Source organism: Nansenia antarctica (assembly GCF_963989245.1).
Source record: "Nansenia antarctica genome assembly, chromosome: 1".
Taxonomy (NCBI): domain Eukaryota; kingdom Metazoa; phylum Chordata; class Actinopteri; order Argentiniformes; family Microstomatidae; genus Nansenia; species Nansenia antarctica.
Window position 1 is genome coordinate 57,948,344 of NC_137674.1, and position 19,145 is coordinate 57,967,488.

Genomic DNA, 19,145 nt, shown 5'->3' on the forward strand with positions numbered 1-19,145 from the left:
GCCAACAAAAAACGGCAATAGTTTTAAGACCTGCAAATGTAGATGAGAACATTTTTTCACATTCCACATTACTGTTGATAACAGCTTCATTATGGTGAGCAACAAGTGCACCAAGATGTAATCTGTTATCTCTATCTGTGCTGTTATAATGTGTGGATTCAATATCAAAGAAAGTCTTAATTAAAAAGTAATAAAGACTCATGACTCTGAGTCAGCAACCAATAGACTCCAGGCTGTAATCCTCTCAATCTCCCACAGGCTGTTAAGGCACCGTGATGCTGTAATGCCTGGCATTTCGCTGTCAAGGAAATTCCTCTGTTTTGACATCACAGACCAAAAGACTTGTTGCAAATCCTAGCATTAGAAATATGCCTCTACTGGCACAAACATGATTACATGGTCATCTTGGCTGCATGGATCATGCTGAGGATTGGTCTTGTGGGCTGTTCATTTCGTATGTTTCAGCATGTTCTTTGTCAGAACATAACGCTCTGTATTTACATAGTCAGTATTGATTGCCTTAATGTGGGCTATTGAAACAACATTGTATCTCTGATTGTATCCAAACAAGAATGTTTAATTCGGTGCTTACTTTGCGGCTACATTCGACTATGGCCACGTGAGTTGACGTTTACCATAACGTTGATGACGTATGCCCTGCAGGGGGGTATTCCATCAACGTCGCTATAGGAAAATCTGGGGTTATTTCGATAAATCTCGCGGGACTTATAAAATATCCAGGCTGATTCTCATAAGTCTCGCGAATTTTCATTTAACGACTTTGATGGAATACCCTCAGCTGTGATAAACTATCAGGCATGCTAGGCAGCGTATGTGACAACAAATGTATTGTCTATAATGATGATACATTTTGCACAGTTAGTTTATTTGAACAATTCACTGCGAGAGAATAGTTTGCTAAAGTACTAGCTAGTGATCTATCAAATGGTAAGTGTTGTGTGATAACAAGAATAGTCAAGCTACGCTAGCTAGCTCCACTTTAATTTACTTTTTAAGTTATGTCAACAGTTGAAATTGTTGGTAGTAGTGTAATTAATTCAATGAATTGTGAACTTAATGAATTATTGAATTCCAAGAAATATTAACAGAGAGAGAGAGAGACATGTATAGTTGTTAGTGGCGTAAGAGACTGATCATATCCCTGCCAATCTGAATTAGGTTCACATCCCTTTGGAACAGGAGGATAGACCAACTCACACAGACACACACTACTCCCTTTGTCTCACAAGTAATATGGTAGTTTTGCAACGGGTTTCGCATGCATATATTGTGTTGTTATGTTATTGGATTATGTCGGTACCATGCTAAAAGGAAGCAACATGTTGATGAATTGATAACAATGGGTTTTTCATATAGATAAATGGGTTTGGGCATTTACGTTGCAAGACAACAGGATAGTCTTGACGTGAGTGAATGTTCAAGAATTAGACTGTTGCTTGATTTCTGTGAAATCCCCATAAAAGTTGATTTGGCTACCGTCCCTGTCCTTAACAGCCCTTGTTGCGGTGAAAGAGATAACAAGTGACATGGATATTCTCTGGTTGGCGCATGGCTAATTCAGGGGGCGGTCGAGGTACATAACTGCATGGGATTGTTTCAGTTTGCTTCTCTGGCTTGTTGCCTCTTGGGGATCGTCTGTCTGTCATCTCGTGTTCTTAGGATCTGTGTAGTACTGTACATCCTTCAGATCTCTCCTAGATCTCGTCTATGTATAACTTCCGTAGTCTACTTTCACTCGTTTGTTTAGTTCGTTCATATATCCAGGTGTTCAGCGAAGTTCATCTTTCTTTGTTCCTATCCATCAGAGAGACTCTCTTTTTCAGCTCATTCTCCAGGTTGAAGATGGCTCTTCAGACTCCTTTCCTCTCTGTGGTGGTCCTGCTGGCGGTGGCAGGTCTGACCCATGCCCAGGTGAAGGTGGCAGGTCTGACCCATGCCCAGGTGAAGGTGGCAGGTCTGACCCATGCCCAGGGGAAGGACGCTGGTCTGACCCATGCCCAGGTGAAGGACTCTGGACTGGACTTCACAACCAGGTGGGGGAACATGATCCTCCCCAGCTTGAGCCGGCCGGCCAACTCTAGTCGCATCTTCTACGGGGCGATGTTCGATGCGGGGAGCACGGGAACACGCATCCACGTCTACACCTTTATCGAGAAAGACTCTGGTGAGGTTGTACTGAACTCTTGTCTGTTCCCCTCACTCAAAACATGTACTGTGTGCACAGCATAATGAGGTGTAAAAAGAACAAACTGAAAACATGACAAAAGAGGGATAAAAGAATGATCAGTGCACATTGTAGATGAAATGAAATTTGCTCAATGTAGCCTTGGACATTGTCTTTGATGTTTCGTGCACACCTTTTATCTTTCAGATGAGTTGCCTGTTTTGGATAACGAGATGTTCCATTCCATAAAGCCTGGTTTATCAGCGTATGCTGACAAGCCTGAAATGGTAAATTCATTGGCTGTTATTGTTGGTTCAATACATTGCATGTTTTGTTACAACATAGATGTACTGAATGGGTTAATAACATGTCCTACTGTACACACAATTGTTTTTCATTCACCTGAACTCAAACCACTTAAGGGTTTGATTCTATTGAATTATCACAATCTAACCCGAAAAAGTTTGATAGACTACTCTAAACACGCTGTGTGTGCCAGCACAACCGATGCTACTTCTGTAAGGAACTGGGAGTCGCTGTCTAATCCTGGGATTTCAATTTCAGTTAGGAGTTTTCCCTCCAAGAAGCTAAAAGGAAGCTTCGACAGCTGCGTCCCGCACAAACAGTCCTCAAGGGTTGTCGGGGGTTTATGCATGTGCTGCTATCCAACTTTCTTGTCATGTATTCCGTGGAGAGAAAAAAAAACAATTGAACAGTTTTGGCTACATCTTCATCACCCCAGGGCGGGCATACAGTGAGGATGCTGTTGAAGGTGGTGAAGAAGACGGTCCCTCGTCTGGAGTGGAAGAGGACCCCGTTGGTCCTCCGAGCCACAGCTGGACTCAGGCTGCTGCCTCCAGAGAAGGCCCAGGCTCTGCTGCACCAGGTAGCGTACGGCTCAGGGAGATAACGTCTGTCGGAGATAAGGCACTTATCGAGCGGATAGAGCGTTTCCATTTCAGCTGGGGCCGCTTCCAGATCAGATAGCTGTTCACCGCTTGTTTTATAGAGAGCACTTTCAATAGTGTTCGGCACTTCTTAGTGAGGTTAGAGAGTTGTGGATTAAACTCTACAAGAGGGCCAGGGGCACTTTTAGATAAGGGGTATTGCCTGATGAGCTGAGTGGATAGGGTGCCTAGAGAACACTTTTAGTAAGGTAAGGCACCGCTTATTGTGCTATTGGGGGAACAGTGTAGGAGAATAGGGCATCTCTGGTATAGGACACTGCTTAGTAGGGTATGGAACCACTAGAGGAGATAATGATACATTGGGTCCTATTGTGTAATTTTTGCATCCACACCCCTCCCCTAGGTTCAGGACGTGTTCGACGAATCTCCATTCTTCGTGCCAGACGACAGCGTCAGCATCATGAACGGCACCAACGAAGGTAACGTCAGCCCCCCTCATCCCCCCCACCCATGGCTCAGTCAAAACCTCAGACCAAACCGTTTATCAGAGATCTCTGTCTCGTCTGTCGTGATGTTTCATCACAACTCTCTCTGTGGCATCCATCTGTCTCCCTTCTTTAGCTTGCTAAGCAGTTGTTGTTGTTTTTTCATTTGAGCGGTAACGGTTTTCTGGAAGCATTCTTCAAAATTGAGATTATCTCGATCTGTTGTGATGACGCTCTAGGAAAAAGCGATGTTGTTTTTGGCTGCTGTTTCGGTTACAACTCAGAAAGGTGTAATTATGAGGTGAATGGGATAATTGATTTGTCAGCATTTCTACCCTGTCTTTGAAATGTCACACACACACCACGCACGCTTAAACTGGTATCTACGCATGTAAGTTTGTTATGGGTTCGCTGCGGACTATGTATGAGAAACACTGCACTACCTATAATCTACTGTGAGTCATTGTTGAAAAAAAAAGGATGTATCTCAATTACGCTTGAATGACTCTTTCCTATTTCTACTCTTTATTATCTGTTTCATGTAGGAATCCTGGCCTGGGTAACTATCAACTTTTTGACAGGTGAGGCTACCCTTTTGGCATGTTATGACAGTCCAACACATTTTCATGTAGGTGATCATTTCCTGAGCTGAAACCCTGGCTAGCACGGTGGAGCATGAATCACCTCATAGAAGGTGTCTCTTTCCTTCTTTTGGTACAGGACAGAATGGTTTGTATGTTGGTTAGTGCACAGTCCATTTTTCCAATGGACATGGTTGTGGGGGTCAGGTACTGTGTGTACAGTAGCAACATGGTAACAGCTGAAATCACTATGGTGTCACTTTATAAACTCCCTGTTCATCAGGAGGGAACCTGGATTTGTACAGCAGCCACAGGGGAATTGAAGAGGATTGTGAGATTTCACACACCTGGTTACAGTGCCTATGCCAAACCCTCCCATTGAAGATAGCATCTAAAGTGTGACTGATTTTTATCTTGTCTGCTTCAGTGCAAGCTCTCGATGATGTTAGTTCAAATGAGAAATGCTTTTTTAGGTCACCTGTATGCACAGACCAAGAAGACGGTGGGGATCCTGGATTTGGGTGGAGGATCAACTCAAATCAGCTTCCTTCCAAACTCCAGGGTTAGTATCCTGAAGTCTCTGCACTAGACATTGTGTTCATACAGTGTGTATATGCGTGCCTAGAATGATTCACTTTTTTTCCTGCGCAGAAAACCATTGAAAGTGCTCCTGCTGACTACATTGCCAGATTTGACATGTTCAACTCGACCTATGAATTATACACTCACAGGTAACTAAGCTGTTCACAAAAAGTATACACAGTTCACCCTAATAGACTGCTGCAGTATTGACAGATCTAATTGATCTAATTCCACTGTAGTAAGTGGCTACATTGATCAAGTCAGGGGGGGTCAAACTAGTTTTGGTCGCGGGATGTATTGGACCAAATGCAACCTCACACGGGCCGTAAGAAGTAATATATTGGTTAGTAAAACTAAACGAATATCCACTGCTGTGCTCACCTCATATTATTACAATGCTCAATATTACAGTATCCTATACTCAGCCTATGCCTCATTTCCGCAGAGCTCAATATTACCTTGTTACAGCACACTACTCGAAATCAGACTAATGCCTTATTTTCAATATGGGTTTATCTGTGGGCATATGAAAGTTGGAAAAATAACGATACGATCATAACGATTTAACAAATATACCATTATAAGCAATAATAATAGTCTGTACACAGTTATATACTGTATATATGTTTTTAAGTTCAATAAATAGCTAGAAGAGTAGAGTCCTAACTTTCTTCTTTATTTTAATTTTTTTCTCATGTCAGGGGAGTGAATGACATTATACAAGCACTGCTTTCTGATAGAACTTAATCTTCCCATTTCAAAGCTGATCTAACCTTAACAAATACATTTTTTGTGCAAATCACCCACTGCCTGGTTGGAGCACCCGACAGGCCAGTTTCCACTTTGACACCCCTGTTCTGGGTTGCTGTCATTAAGTTGTTTTAGAATAATTCAATATGACCCAAATACTGCGTAACCTCTTCCATGTACAGTGTTTTAATTGGCTCCAAAATAAACCAAGTGGTGTTACACTTAGACATCAAATGAGACCAGTGTTTGGAGCATTGACCTAGTTATCACAGCTATTTTCAGTACAACAACAAGAAACTCTCCATCATGAGAACATCATCTGTTTGTTTAGTCATCTGTGTGTGTAGACTTATGGGTTTGTGTGGCCTACTTCAGTCAGGCGAGGCTGGTGGAGACAGAAATCAGAGGACGGGTTCATTGTAATGCATGAAATCCTCTGATTTCTAAATGTGAATTACGGAAGAACTTGTTTATTTTCTTTAAGAAAGGTGTTATGTTGATTGTAATAATGATGGTTAAAACCAATGACCAATAATAATAAAATAAAATAAATAAAAAATAAAAATGTCTACCTCCACCAGCCTCCCCTCTTCAGGTGATGTCACCTGGGCCCAGTTGTTCAAAACTTTTAATCTGGATCAGAATGATCTATTCTTCGATTCTTTTTTTCTATCCAGGATCAGGTCTATCTGGCTCCAGATCAGTTACTCTGTTCCAGATTAAAGGTTTTGAACAACTGGGCCATTCTGTGACTTTGAAGTTGTAACTGTACTATGACTTCCCTCAGCTACCTGGGAAATGGGCTGATGGCCGGTCGCCTGGCAACCCTGGGAGCTTTGGGGGCAGAAGGTACACCAAATTAAGTGCATCATCAGAATTGGATATAGTATAGTTAGATTTTAAGGTTTTAGCAATGATAATACTAGTAGAGATTATCCTTGCCTTGCGTCTTAAATTGAAGTCTGATTGAGGAAGTGAGTATTTAGGACCTGGGGGGTATTCTATCAATTAACGGAAAATCTTGGCTTATTTTGGTTTAAGTCTCGCGAGACCGGATCTTCCTTTAGTGACGTTGATGGAATACCCCCCAGGTGTGTGGACTCACCCAGCCGATCAACAACATTTAAGAGACTGTTCTCTGATATGTTCTGTTTCACAGGATTGGAATGGAGGGTCTTCAAAAGCTCCTGCCTACCCAAGAAATTCAAGGAGGAGTGGAGCTTTGGAGGGCTCACCTACACAGTCAGTGGGATTCCAGATGGTGAGACCCATAAACATTTAATATAGATAAGGTGTGTGAGTCTGCCCACTAACAAAGAAATGAACAGTCTATAATTTTAATGGTAGGTTTATTTTAACAGTGTGAGACTGAATATCAACAAGAAAATCCAGAAAAACACATTATATAAAAGTAATAAATTGATTTGCATTTGATCGAGGGAAATAAGTATTTGATCCCGTAGCAAAACACGACTTACAACTTGGTGGAGAAACCCTTGTTGGCAAGCACAGAGGTCAGACGTTTCTTGTAGTTGGTCACCAGGTTTGCGCACATCTCAGGTGGGATTTTGGTCCAGTCCTCTTTGCAGATCCTCTCCAAATCCTTAAGGTTTGGAGGCTGTCGCTTGGCAACTGGAAGCTTCAGCTCCCTCCACAGATTTTCTATAGGATTAAAGTCTGGAGACTGGCTAGGCCACTCCATGACCTTAATGTGCGTCTTCTTCAGCCACTCCTTTGTTGCATTGGCCGTATGTTTTGGGTCATTGTTGTGCCCCAGAGATATCGCAGCAAGTTTGAAAGCATAGGATGTGGATTGAATGAATGAATGAATGAATGAATGAATGAATGAATGGACTTTATTGTCATTGCTACAGTACAGGTACCAAACAACGAAATTTGGGATTCAGCCCAGGATTAAAAAAGATAATAATGCAAAGCTTCAGGACATTTCCCATGGACCTGTGAGTCATTGCTAATACCCTCTCTCTGGTTTCACCCTAGGTTACGCAGGGTACAAACTCTGCTACCAGGAGGTACTCAAGGTCGTGAAGGGGGTCGTGCACCAGCCCTACGAGCTCAAAGACAGCAGTGTCTTCTACGCTTTCTCTTATTACTTTGACAGAGCAGTGGACTCAGGCCTTATCGGTGAGGGATGAGGCACGCACGCACGCACGCACCTACGCACGCACACACACATTCGATATAATTACACACACGCACACACGGCCCTCGTATAATTACACAGACCTTGAATGAGATGTGCTCTCATGCTGGGCAAGGAACTATGAGTCATCACTGACTGACTAATACGTGGTATAATGAGTGAATGGGTGTGTCGTTATTAGAAAAATGGCTCTGTTTGCTAAGACTGGTGGGAAAGGGCACAGTCTCTATTATTAGTGTGATGAAAATGTGTTTGTAGACCCGCTCTCATTATAATGATACTGAGTGAAGACAGTGCTTTTGATGAAAGGCATATGACCCCCATTTGGTGCTGTTTCAGACGGAGCTCAAGGAGGCAGGCTGCAGGTGGGAGACTTCAAGAAGAGAGCTAAAGAGGGTGAGGCAGGCCCGAGTCATGGCCATGCGTCATTACTGCTATAGACTTGGCTCCCCTGTGTACTTGAGAGATGGGCCGCATCTCAACAGCCATGAGTTCCTACCCTTCTTCTTGTCTACTGATCTGAAAAATATGAAATACCAAAGTGCATCCTCCCATCATTCCTAATTGGAAGGAACACATACCAGTGTTTGAGTATGTAGTTGAGTAAGTAGCCTAGAGGTTAGAGAGGCCGGCCAGCAATCGGAAGGTCGCTGGTTGCATCCCTGCCTCAGGAGGGAGCCAGATGTGAGCTGGTGACTGGAGGGTTGCTGGCATCATATCTAAGGTACCTATCACTGCTGTTGTGCCCTTGAGCAAGGCAGTTAACCCCTATTGTTCCAGGGGTGCTGACTATTGCTGACCCTGTGCCCAGAGCAAGAATACTACATTTTGTTGTCTCAGTACTTGTACTCTGCAATGACAAAAACAATGGAATCTTCTTCTTCTTCTATCTGAGAAGGTTGGATTTGTGAACACTGCTATACAATTACATGACCTATTCTGACAGGGCCATGATGTCTCTCATTTCTTCTCAGTGTGCAACAAGATGTCTAAGTACCGACCCGTCAGCCCCTTCCTGTGCATGGACATGACCTACATCACTTGCCTGCTGAAGGATGGCTTTGGCTTCAAGGACAGCACAGTGTTACAGGTGAGACTGGTGGTCATTATGACATGCTGTAGCTCTGCTCTAGTGAGGGTGATGGAACACATTGATACAGTACTATATGAGAGGTTAGCATAACACCATCATGTGGCTACAATACTGCTTTTAGGTGACTAAGTTTACAAAATCAATGTCAATTTTTTTTTTGCCAAACACATGTTTATTCAAATAAATACAAAAGGCATAAAGACTGATTTTGTGTGTGTGTGTCTCTCTCTCATACTAGCTGACTAAGAAGGTGAACAACGTAGAAACCAGCTGGGCTTTAGGCGCCACGTTCAACCACTTCCAGAACCTGAAGATCCACTGAGAAAGCTGAGGCAGGCCACGAGAGGACACAGGGAGAAGGAAAAACCACTGATAGTCGGTGCTTAACAAGAAATGTACAGAGAAATCACCACTACCACCTTATCAGGCTACTCCAGGGAGCAGGTGTTGAAATATTTCTTAGGGCGTGTAGCTAATCTCTGAAGTGGGCCTTGGATGTCTTTCAGCAATGACTTGCCACTTTGACAACAATTTATTTCTTTTCTTTTGCCTAGAATTTTAATTGTGTTGATAGTTTTGTCTCATTTAAGACTTAAAATGGCTGGTCCCATACATACATGTAGTTAGATTGTGTTCACAGTATGTTACAGCTGTGAGAAAATGGAGCAGTCCCCGTAAAAATGATATGCATAGTAGGTGTAGGCATTACTGTTTCTATGACCTGATGGAGATGACTGCTGAAACACGGGGCTGGTATGGAGGCTGAACCTCCACAAAGTTGTTACTGAGTCCACATGAGTCCTTCAATTCAACATCACTCGGACCACTTGAATCTAGCTTCATTATACATTAAATGTGCCTTTAACTACTGACATATTGTCCCTTTGTTTGAATTGCAAAAGAAAGTTGAAAGTAAATTCCTGTTTACTAATGTTGGGCCATGAGTACAAAAATAGAACATATGTTGTTATTCTGCTCTAATGGTTGTTTTTGTGTCAGCTACTGAAAATAAGCAATTAGGCCAAATCATGTATTTCTTTTTTTACAAAAGGAAGATCACAACATTATAGACATACCCACACAATTAATTCAGTAAGTGACACATTCAGGAATCTATACATTGACATACTTTGTTTTATTAAAACATGATGCTTTTGTTTTTTATACCAGTGTCACTATTTCTTTGGAAGTCGTTTGATATTGCCTCATTTATAAACTACAGGAAAAAAGAAGTTGTTTGTACAAGCCCAATGACATGACACTGTTTTCTTTTTCATTTACCAAAATAAACCATCATCGGCTGCTAATTACAAGTATCTACAGGGCTGACTATGGATGATTCATCTATTTACAGAGACTGGTGAATCTAACATGACATCACGTTCCCCACGCACAGTAGTGCACCTGTTCTGACCAAAGCCCTATCTGGCAGAGTAGTCAGAAGTAGTGTACGACACGGGGGACAGGGTGTGATTTGACAAACGGACTGCTACAACAAGGCCACAACATCTTCTCCATATGCGTGGCTTGCGGTTGTCATGGTCACCAGGTCATGTTGTTGAGAGAGAACCACCACAGAGTCAGCAGAACCTGGAAAGACAAACAGAGGAATGGAAGACATACGTTAAAAGGAGAGTAAGGGAGATGAGGGACTGAAGTTGGTCATGGAATGACTGATATTTCCCTGAATGTGTTCCCCATTTCATTGAATGCATAGAAGTCATTTTGGTTAGTTAGGCTGGGGTAGTATGTGGTGGCGTGAGTAGGGGTTGGGCAGTTTCCAATTTGTTATACCGTTAAACCATCCCCAAATTAATCCACGGTTTACGGTTGTACCGTGGGATTCAAAAGCACATTGTAGGGCATTGTAGTTCTGCGTGTGTGTGAGCGTACCTTGTGCTCTCAACATGGCATGGTGGAGATTGATGGGCTCCACCCCTGTCGTCATGGTGACCATGTTATCGCCGGCCGCCTCGTCAGCCTCCAGTAGACTGCTGTGTGTCAGTGCTTCTCCTGACAGAGAAGATAGATACCAGTTCAACAGTGACGAGACATCACAGACAGTTTCCTCATCACTACTTTTATGACTAACAAAGCCATTGGACACCCTGTTGAGTCTGAGTGCATTTTAAATGGCTTCTGCAAGTGATTCTATTGTGTTCTTTTAATGCAGATGAAAGGAAGGACAAGTGGCCACTTAAGACTGGTGTGTGTGTGTGTGTGTGTGTGTGTGTGTGTGTGTGTGTCGTGTCGTGTCGTGTGTGTGTGTATGTGTGTGTATGTGTGTTACCTGCATCCCCCCCCCCGTTGCTGAGCACCTCCTCTCCATGTCTCTTCCTCATGTGGACGTTCCTGCTGCCACTCTGGGAGAAGGTCTTCCCACAGATCCCACACTGGTGAGGCTTTTCCCCTGACACACACACACACACACACACAGCAACATTACACCACACAACAACGATTACACGCCTGAATTAGAGAGAATGTTGCAACCACTGCGTCTTTCCCAGGCATTACACTATTTAACCACACTCTTAAACGAAATGTGTAAAGTTTGATTGAACGATCGACTATGGGGGAAAAAAACCTTGGCGAAGAAAGTACGGGTGTGTTTATAGGCTACTGTGGAGATACTGCGATTGGGGTCAATTAAGTCCCACTTTTTGTCCACGCCCCTCATCTCGTGAAGAGTACTGCACCCACCTGAGTGTACGAGCATGTGTTTCCGTAGACTGGAGTACTCAGCGAAGGAACGCCCACAGCCATCTGCTTCACACAGGAAGGGCTTCTCACCTACAGAGACCCCCCCCACACACACACAGTTGTACTACTATACAGTGCCCAATCGAATCTAGTTTGCGTGTGCACATTAAGAAGCCTTCCCGTCTCTCACCTGTGTGTGTGCGTTTGTGGTTCTTGAGGTTGCCGGCGGTGGTGAATTTCTTGCCACAGTTCTTCTCCTTACAGATGAAAGGTTTGTCTCCGTTGTGAGTTCTCATGTGGACCTGCAGCCTCTGCAGTACATAGAAGCTTTTCCCACAACCCTCTGCGCCACACCGGAACGTACGGTCGTTCCTAACATATATACAGGTTTGTTTTGTTTTTTTTACAGGATGCACCAGTGTCGTATTTGTGTGTTTTGAGGTGGTATGAGGCATGTACTAAGGGTGTGTTGTCAGGTGGGTTGCCACGGGTGTGTTCTTACCTGTGTGTTTTCAGATGGTACTTGAGGTGGGCTGGCCAGGTGAAGGTCCTATAACAGCCCTCGAAGGAGCAGCGGAGGATCTGCTTGGACAGTGTGCGGTTGGTCCGCGTCGGGTGCTCCTTCTTCCCCCCCTCTGACGGAAAGCTGGGGAGGTGGTCGCCTAGGCAACACAACAGAGAGCGATGAAGACGATGATGATGTCATCATGCTGCAGTATTCAGCTCCAGCCTTTTAGGGTATCAGTGTTTTTTTTTATATTCGTGAAAATATTATTTTGGGAGGTAAATTGATCAATTCAGCACCAGGGAGAAGTGGAAATTAAATAAGGAGACACTGCCACCGTTGAGAATAGAAAAGTTCAAGGTTTCCAGTGTTTTTTTTTAACAATGTAGAGCTTGAAATGTATTTATTTATTTTTTATTAAAAAATAAAAGAGTAACATAATAACGCTTTTGCTTTTAACAATAATGTCATTGGCGATCAAAGATAGTTACTCTATTGTTTTCATCAGTGGAGTTTCAACCCTGGAGTTTACGGAAACACAGGAAAAGGAAGACAAAACGTATAGCGTTACTGTTGGTGTTAGTCCTAGCATCGATGCTGGCCTTGGCATCCTTGGCCAGTTGCGCCCGTGTGGCGGCAATCAGGCTGTCGTGTGCTAGCTCCTGTACCCTCAAGTACCAGGGGGCACTGCCATCCGCCCCACAGTCCCCTGACGAGACCACCTCGTCCTCCAACTCCTCAGCTCCATCTGCAGAGAAGATCAGGGGTTCTGAGGAGGTTGCTAGTCCTGGAGGGAGGAAGGAAGGGAAGGAGGAAGGAAGGGAGGGAGGGATGTGAGAAGGAAAGAATCAGAGAGAGTCCTTGTCCAAACTCAGTACATGTACAACAGGATTGATGATAGTCATCTCCTCAGAAACAATGCAGGTTATGTGTTACTATATTTCATTCATAATAAATTCTACTGTTTTACATGAGTTAAATAATTAACTGCATGTTAATTATTAACTCGAAGTGTTGTAATATGAAACGTTTCATAAGTCATTGTACAGTTGGTTTGGTGATTACACAGTGTATGGTGTTATATGGAAGATGATCAATCTAAACGAGAGAAATATAAACTGTGATATGTGACACACACACACACACACACACACACACACACACACACACACACACACTTCTTCAACCAATCCCATCGACCGAAGCTCAACTCGACCACGCCACACTCCTGCAGGGATGGAGGAGTATTAAGTCCTGACTGAACTTTGAGGGATGGTTATCATACAAGATCACACAAGGCAATCTGAGACCAAACAAACTAATGTGAGTGTTCCTGTTCTGGGTCTTCTGCTTTCCTGACAAGGGAACCCAAACCAGGTACGGGCTCTCTGCACGAAAGAAGAACAGACCGACCGTCTGGTTCTGATGCTTATCCCTGACCCGGTGGAGCACAACGAACTCCAAAGACCATCACTGGTGGTGGAACTAACTTCAGCCTTCTGAGGAAGAGTCATTACTGCAGCCTGGCCACACTGTCTGCCCTCTACCCCAGAAAGAGAGCCATCAATCAGACGCCATGCCAAAGGGAGTTGCTGGACTCATAGCAACCCAAAGCCTGATCCGCCACCACCACCACTCCCTGCAATGCAAAGCCTGCCTCAGCCTTGGAGCTGATCCACTCAGAAAGTGTAAATATTGGAAACAACTCACTGGCCACTTCATTAGGTACAGCTTTTCAACTGCTCGTTAACGCAAATATGTAATCAGCCAATCACATAGCAGTAACCAATTGCATTTAGGCATGTTGGTCAAGACGATCTGCTGAAGATCAAACCAAGCATCAGAATGGGAAAGAAAGGTGATTTAAGTGACTTTAAACGTGGCATTACACCACCACCAGCAGCCTGAACCGTTGATGCATGGCAGGATGGATCCATGCTTTCTTGTTGTTTACGCCAAATTGACCCTACCATCTGAAAGTTGCAGCAGAAATCGAGACTCATCAGACCAGGCAACGTTTTTCCAATCTTCCATTCTTTCTATGTTTGACACTTACACTTCAATCAATCATGCATTCCATTGCTTATTATCTTGTTTGTCTTAACTTAGCAATAAACTTCTATAAAGAAGTGTTGTCTTCTTTTGCTTTGACAAATGGTGGCTCTGAGAACAATTTACAAAGATATTTTAGAATACCCTTCGGATTATTGATATGAGACTGTTAAAGAACATTTCAAGTGGTGGCTCCAGGTAATAGTATTCATTTGAAATAGTAACACAATTAATTAATTCCAAGTAATTCACTAACAGCATAGGCTACATGTCATTAAACTGTACATTTGAAGTAAACTAAAAAACACATATCAACATACATAATCACATTACAACACACAACTCAGAGAATAAAACAGGCATGCACAGAGGGAAGGGGGTCCTGTACCTTTGGCGAGGTTAAGCAGGACGTAGGAGGTGCTGTTGCTGTCAGACTTCTGCAGGTCGTGGAGGACAGGTGGGGAGCTGGGGGGGCTGTGGGGGAGGGGGTGTGTCTGGACCACCAGGGGGCTTCGCTCTGCACCCCCAAACTCTGACAGGGATGGCGACCTCGCAGATGCATGGCTGAGACCACCATCTGAGGAACCAATCAGAGCACAGGTTCAACACCTAGTACAAGGATTGTGTACTGGACCCCACTTTATAAGCAGCAATGCATTATAATGCCTGCTCCTTACTGTATCTAAATTACTTTAGGTCTTACTGTAGTACTGACAGTGTTAGATGATGGCTTCTTGACAAAGGCAATTACGTCCACAATGTGAAGTAATGCTGGGCAGTGGAAAAGTCATTTAGTCCTAAAACACTGCACACATTATTTCTGCTTCCAAAGTGAATCTACTAGTACAGTGCTTCTCAACTGGTGGGTCGCCACCCAAAAGTAAAAAAAGCAAAAAAAACTATTTTAACACTAGAGAAGCCAAAAATAGTGCTAGTGTTTAGCTTTCTGATGTCAGACTTCTATTTTGACAGACGTGTGAAAGAGGCTAGCCATTGCCATGGCAACATTAACTTTGCCTGTCACTTGTCATTCGAGCAGTAGCTAAGTGCAAATTTGGTCCAGAGGATGTAAAAAACGGCTACTGCTACAAAACACCAGCTGCTGTCACATATGGATTTACATTGATGATAAAAAGGGACTGAACTCCCAGTGTGTGGCTCTCATAGCATGTATAGGTGTTGTATTACTCTGAGGTTCGCTGGCTATCGAGGGGGAAATGTGTCATGCCTTTACGAACTTAGAACAGAAATCGCAGCCTTCCTTTCAGACTATAACTCGCCTTATACTGAGCTGTTTGACAACGAAATCTGTCTGAGTTGCGTATCTTGCTGATGTGTTCGTGCACCTCAACACATTAAAAGTGTCTATGCGGGACGCTTAAGTGGCGTAGCGAAGCTACGACCGTGTAACCGCAGGGTTCCCGGTTCGATTCTGGCCGCGGACATATGCTACATGTCATCCCTTCTCTCTCTCTCTCTCTCTCTCTCTCTCTCTCTCTCTCTCTCTCTCTCTCTCTCTCTCTCTCTCTCTCTCTCTCTCTCTCTCTCTCTCTCTCTCTCTCTCTCTCTCTCTCTCTCTCTCTCTCTCTCTCTCTCTCTCTCTCTCTCTCTCTCTCTCTCTCTCTCTCTCTCTCTCTCTCTCTCTCTCTCTCTCTCTCTCTCTCTCTCTCTCTCTCTCTCTCTCTCTCTCTCTCTCTCTCTCTCTCTCTCTCTCTCTCTCTCTCTCTCTCTCTCTCTCTCTCTCTCTCTCTCTCTCTCTCTCTCTCCTCCTTCCTGTCAAAATCTCTACTGTCTCTATCAATAAAAAGACAAATATGAGTGGGACTTCCCCACTCAGAAAAAAACACTTTAGAAGCACTTTAGCAAAAATGCCCTGAAAAGAATTCTCACTGTAAACACATTTGTGTAAACACAAATATGTAGTTATGATGCTCATTTTATTCATATTCACCAGGATCAGCAGCACGCAGTTGTGATGTTCATACTCATCAGTTTATTAATCAGGATCAGTTTGCTACTGCTAGAGTAATGTGCTCTATGTACATTTTTTGTTTTGTTTTTGTTGTGACAATGACAATGACAATGACAAAGTGACAATGACATGATGACATTGTGTAAGTGTTTACTAGCCCATTTTTGAGAAATACATTTGCTTGGTATGAATTCTATAAAAGTGGGTCACGACTTAATGACCATGGGAAAATGAGGGTCCCAAGTTAAGACCAGTTGAGAACCACTGTATTAGCAAGTAAAAGTGAGAGTGGCAGTCTTTGTTAAAATGTTATTCAATGCTGGCTAACCTGTTAGCTCCAGTGGGCTGCACAGGGAGTTCTCGGTGGGGGCCAGCAGAGGCAGGCAGGTGTGTTTGGGCTCAGAGTCCTCCAGACCCTGCCCTAGAGGGATGGACGCGTTCTGCACAAACTGAACCAGCAGCTGGAGAGTAGAAGAGGGAGGAGGGTGGGCAAGTGTGAAAGAGAGTATACACAGAAGAGACGAGACAGAGAAAAGAGAGAGAGAGAGAGGGGGAGAGAGAGAGAGAGAGAGAGAGAGAGAGAGAGAGAGAGAGAGAGAGAGAGAGAGAGAGATGAGAGATGAGAGATGAGAGATGAGAGATAGTCAGACGGACAACAGAGACAGGCAGCGATCTGGCCCCCAAGACTCTGCTACGCGAGAAACAAGAAGATATCCCAAAGTTGATGCTATACTGTACTGTATATTCAGTGTTTGATAAAGACTTGTCTGTATAGACTTGATGTTTGTCAACAGTCTGAGACAGAGAGAGAGAGAGAGAGAGAGAGAGAGAAAGAGGAGCGGGAAGGAATATGTGAGAGTCAGGAAGTGCAGCAGGAGAGAGTGAACGGTGTTCTCTGGTATTCATTAGGGTGAACTGCCACTATTAAGGAAGACATCACCATGTTATTAGGGTGTGTTGTGACTAGTGTGTGTACAATTACCTCAGGTTTGGAGTCAAGCTCATCAGAAAGCATGGGTTACACCTTGAGAGATCTGCAGGGGAAAGGTGCAATTATGCATCAGACTGAGCTGAGGTGAGATGTCACTGTATAAGCACATTACTCGACAAAGATGTGTCATCAGCCAGACAGCCACTTACCTCAAACCGAGCTGCTAATTCAGAGATGCCCAGTTGGTCACAGGTTCTGCGTGGGAGTCCACATCTCGCTTTCAACAGCACATGAGAGAGACTTCCATATCTTCATCAGTTAGCTACAATGTAATGAAAGGAGCTTCATATATACACACATATCCGTTTAAAAACACAAATAGTGTAGGTATGCTATGGTAGATTTAGTTTTTCATCCCCAAAAAATTATCTGAAATTAGATTTAACTGTGGTGCCGAGTTTGTTGTTGTTAGCTAGCTAGCTAGCTAGCTGGTAGCAGCTGGTGTATTTAGTTAATTAGGTCCTTATGAGCTTCATAATATTCCACATGTTTACTACTATCAATGCTCTGATAAACCACGACACGAAACGAATCACAAACGGTTACTTTCAAATGTTTAGCTACCTTCTTTTTTAAACAAGAGAAATGTGTCAAATACCAAATAGCAGTAAAGCTTTTCCTGTTCTACGGAAACTCCAGAGTGACAAATGACGGCCACATACATCCGCGTTTTTTAGCTTTTGTTTTTTGTCAAAATACAGCAGTTGATTACTGTCATCTGGTGGTTGCAACTTGCAATGTGAACATTGTTAGAAGCGCTGTAATGCCAAATATACTGATATGAATGAATGAATGAATGGTCTTTATTGTCATTGATATAGTACAGGTACCATACAACGAAATTTGGGAGGGGGATATGTTACTAGTATACGACCAGATATTTCAAGCAGAATCAAATGTCACAATAAAACATCTTATAGTGTGTGTCCTGACATTGTAGAATAGATTCATAAGGGATTAATCTTCTTAAACTTCTGAAATATATCATATTTGTGTGTGTGTGTGTGTGTGTGTGTATAAAAACTTTAGTCTGTTACTGTGTGTTCTGCTGTAGTATCTTTCTGTGTGTTTGTTACTAGTTAGCTCAAGCTACCACCATCGTGTGCTGTGTGTTGCTTGCTTGTTAGCTTAAGCTACTGGTTGGGTCACTGTGTTGCTATTACTTGTAGTGTGTATGATTTTGACTCCTTGCAGAGGGAGTGTGTTTGTTAGCCTTGTGTTTTGAGTCACTTTAACTAAAGTTTAGGTTAATTGTTTCACTCTTGTTTCATTGTTAACTGTTTATTACTTGGCTAGCTTTCTAATTTACTTTATCCTTTATATACATATTCAATTATTCATTCACTCATTTTTTATAGAGTAGTTTTTAGTTAAAGAGTTTCACAGACACCTGTTTTTGTTATCCTTATACAATAAATCTTGTTTTATTTCTATTCTCCCATCTCCTCTTGTTCTTGTCCCCCCAGCTTTATCTTATTGTTCCATCCTGTATCCCCAGATCCCATATGAGGTTGTAACACCACACAGACCATGTTCTTTGGAGCCAGATTTATTAAGCAAGCACCACAGACAGAAACATCAACTGATTTGAACAGCTGCACAACAGTGTTTCATCCTCCATCCACTCATAAACATACCCATTTGTATTTCTCAAAAGTGTTTAATTCAAAGAATAAAAACAATTGGTACAGAAAAATAAATTTGGGCTGTTCAGAAATGTAAATTATTAGTTGGTTACTATCGCTTCCCTACTGGAAGTATCAACACACAATCTGTCTTTGAGATGAGAAGGCAGCATACCAATGATGCAAAACAGCTGCCATCATTTAAATATAAGACTCCCAATTTGAGTCAAGCCTTAGAAAATGTATTCATTACTAAATAAGAAATTCACACAGACATTCACCTGTGGTAATAAATACAGGTGCTATGCACTTTGAGAAATTCCCATGGCTTTCCTAAGTTGATAACTCCTTACGAGACAGCATTATAGACTTCTAGATTGTATTCTACTGTAGAATATTATGGATAACAATGCTCAGTTGGTGTGCTCTTTCACCTAGTCATTCAGTCATAATGACTGTACAAACCCATACATTACCAGATGAATCAAGCTCTACTATTAATTTAGGCTGTAAAGCAAAAATGATATCATCCTCTTTATTTCTGTCATC

General features: G+C 42.8%; 2 protein-coding genes across 6 annotated transcripts; one reads left to right on the forward strand and one right to left on the reverse strand.

Annotated features, from left to right (window-relative positions):
* Window positions 1-833: 833 nt before the first annotated feature.
* On the forward strand, window positions 834-9,105 carry LOC308168326 (ectonucleoside triphosphate diphosphohydrolase 5-like). Of its 2 annotated transcripts, none has more exons than XM_080542876.1 (14): window positions 834-948; window positions 1,845-2,185; window positions 2,393-2,472; window positions 2,928-3,071; window positions 3,497-3,572; window positions 4,124-4,159; window positions 4,633-4,721; window positions 4,811-4,890; window positions 6,279-6,340; window positions 6,651-6,752; window positions 7,493-7,636; window positions 7,995-8,051; window positions 8,630-8,745; window positions 8,987-9,105. In XM_080542876.1, exons 2-14 carry the CDS (start codon window positions 1,864-1,866, stop codon window positions 9,068-9,070), a joined length of 1,392 nt encoding a protein of 463 aa, XP_080399002.1. In that variant the 5' UTR covers window positions 834-948; window positions 1,845-1,863; the 3' UTR covers window positions 9,071-9,105. The 2 variants fall into 2 exon arrangements, with proteins under 2 accessions (XP_080399002.1, XP_080399001.1); XM_080542875.1 differs by having other exon boundaries at window positions 867-948; window positions 1,827-2,185.
* Window positions 9,076-17,600, reverse strand: znf410 (zinc finger protein 410). 4 transcript variants are annotated; one of them, XM_080542898.1, is made up of 12 exons: window positions 17,536-17,600; window positions 17,121-17,233; window positions 16,963-17,014; window positions 16,309-16,441; window positions 14,397-14,585; window positions 12,528-12,743; window positions 11,954-12,113; window positions 11,642-11,823; window positions 11,452-11,541; window positions 11,039-11,158; window positions 10,642-10,761; window positions 9,076-10,338 (listed from the first exon to the last, which is right to left on the reverse strand). In XM_080542898.1, the coding sequence occupies exons 3-12, from the start codon at window positions 16,993-16,995 to the stop codon at window positions 10,238-10,240; spliced, it is 1,344 nt and encodes a 447-aa protein (XP_080399024.1). In that variant the 5' UTR covers window positions 16,996-17,014; window positions 17,121-17,233; window positions 17,536-17,600; the 3' UTR covers window positions 9,076-10,237. The 4 variants fall into 4 exon arrangements, with proteins under 4 accessions (XP_080399024.1, XP_080399025.1, XP_080399023.1 ...); XM_080542899.1 differs by having other exon boundaries at window positions 17,570-17,599; XM_080542897.1 differs by having other exon boundaries at window positions 17,121-17,572.
* Window positions 17,601-19,145: the final 1,545 nt, after the last annotated feature.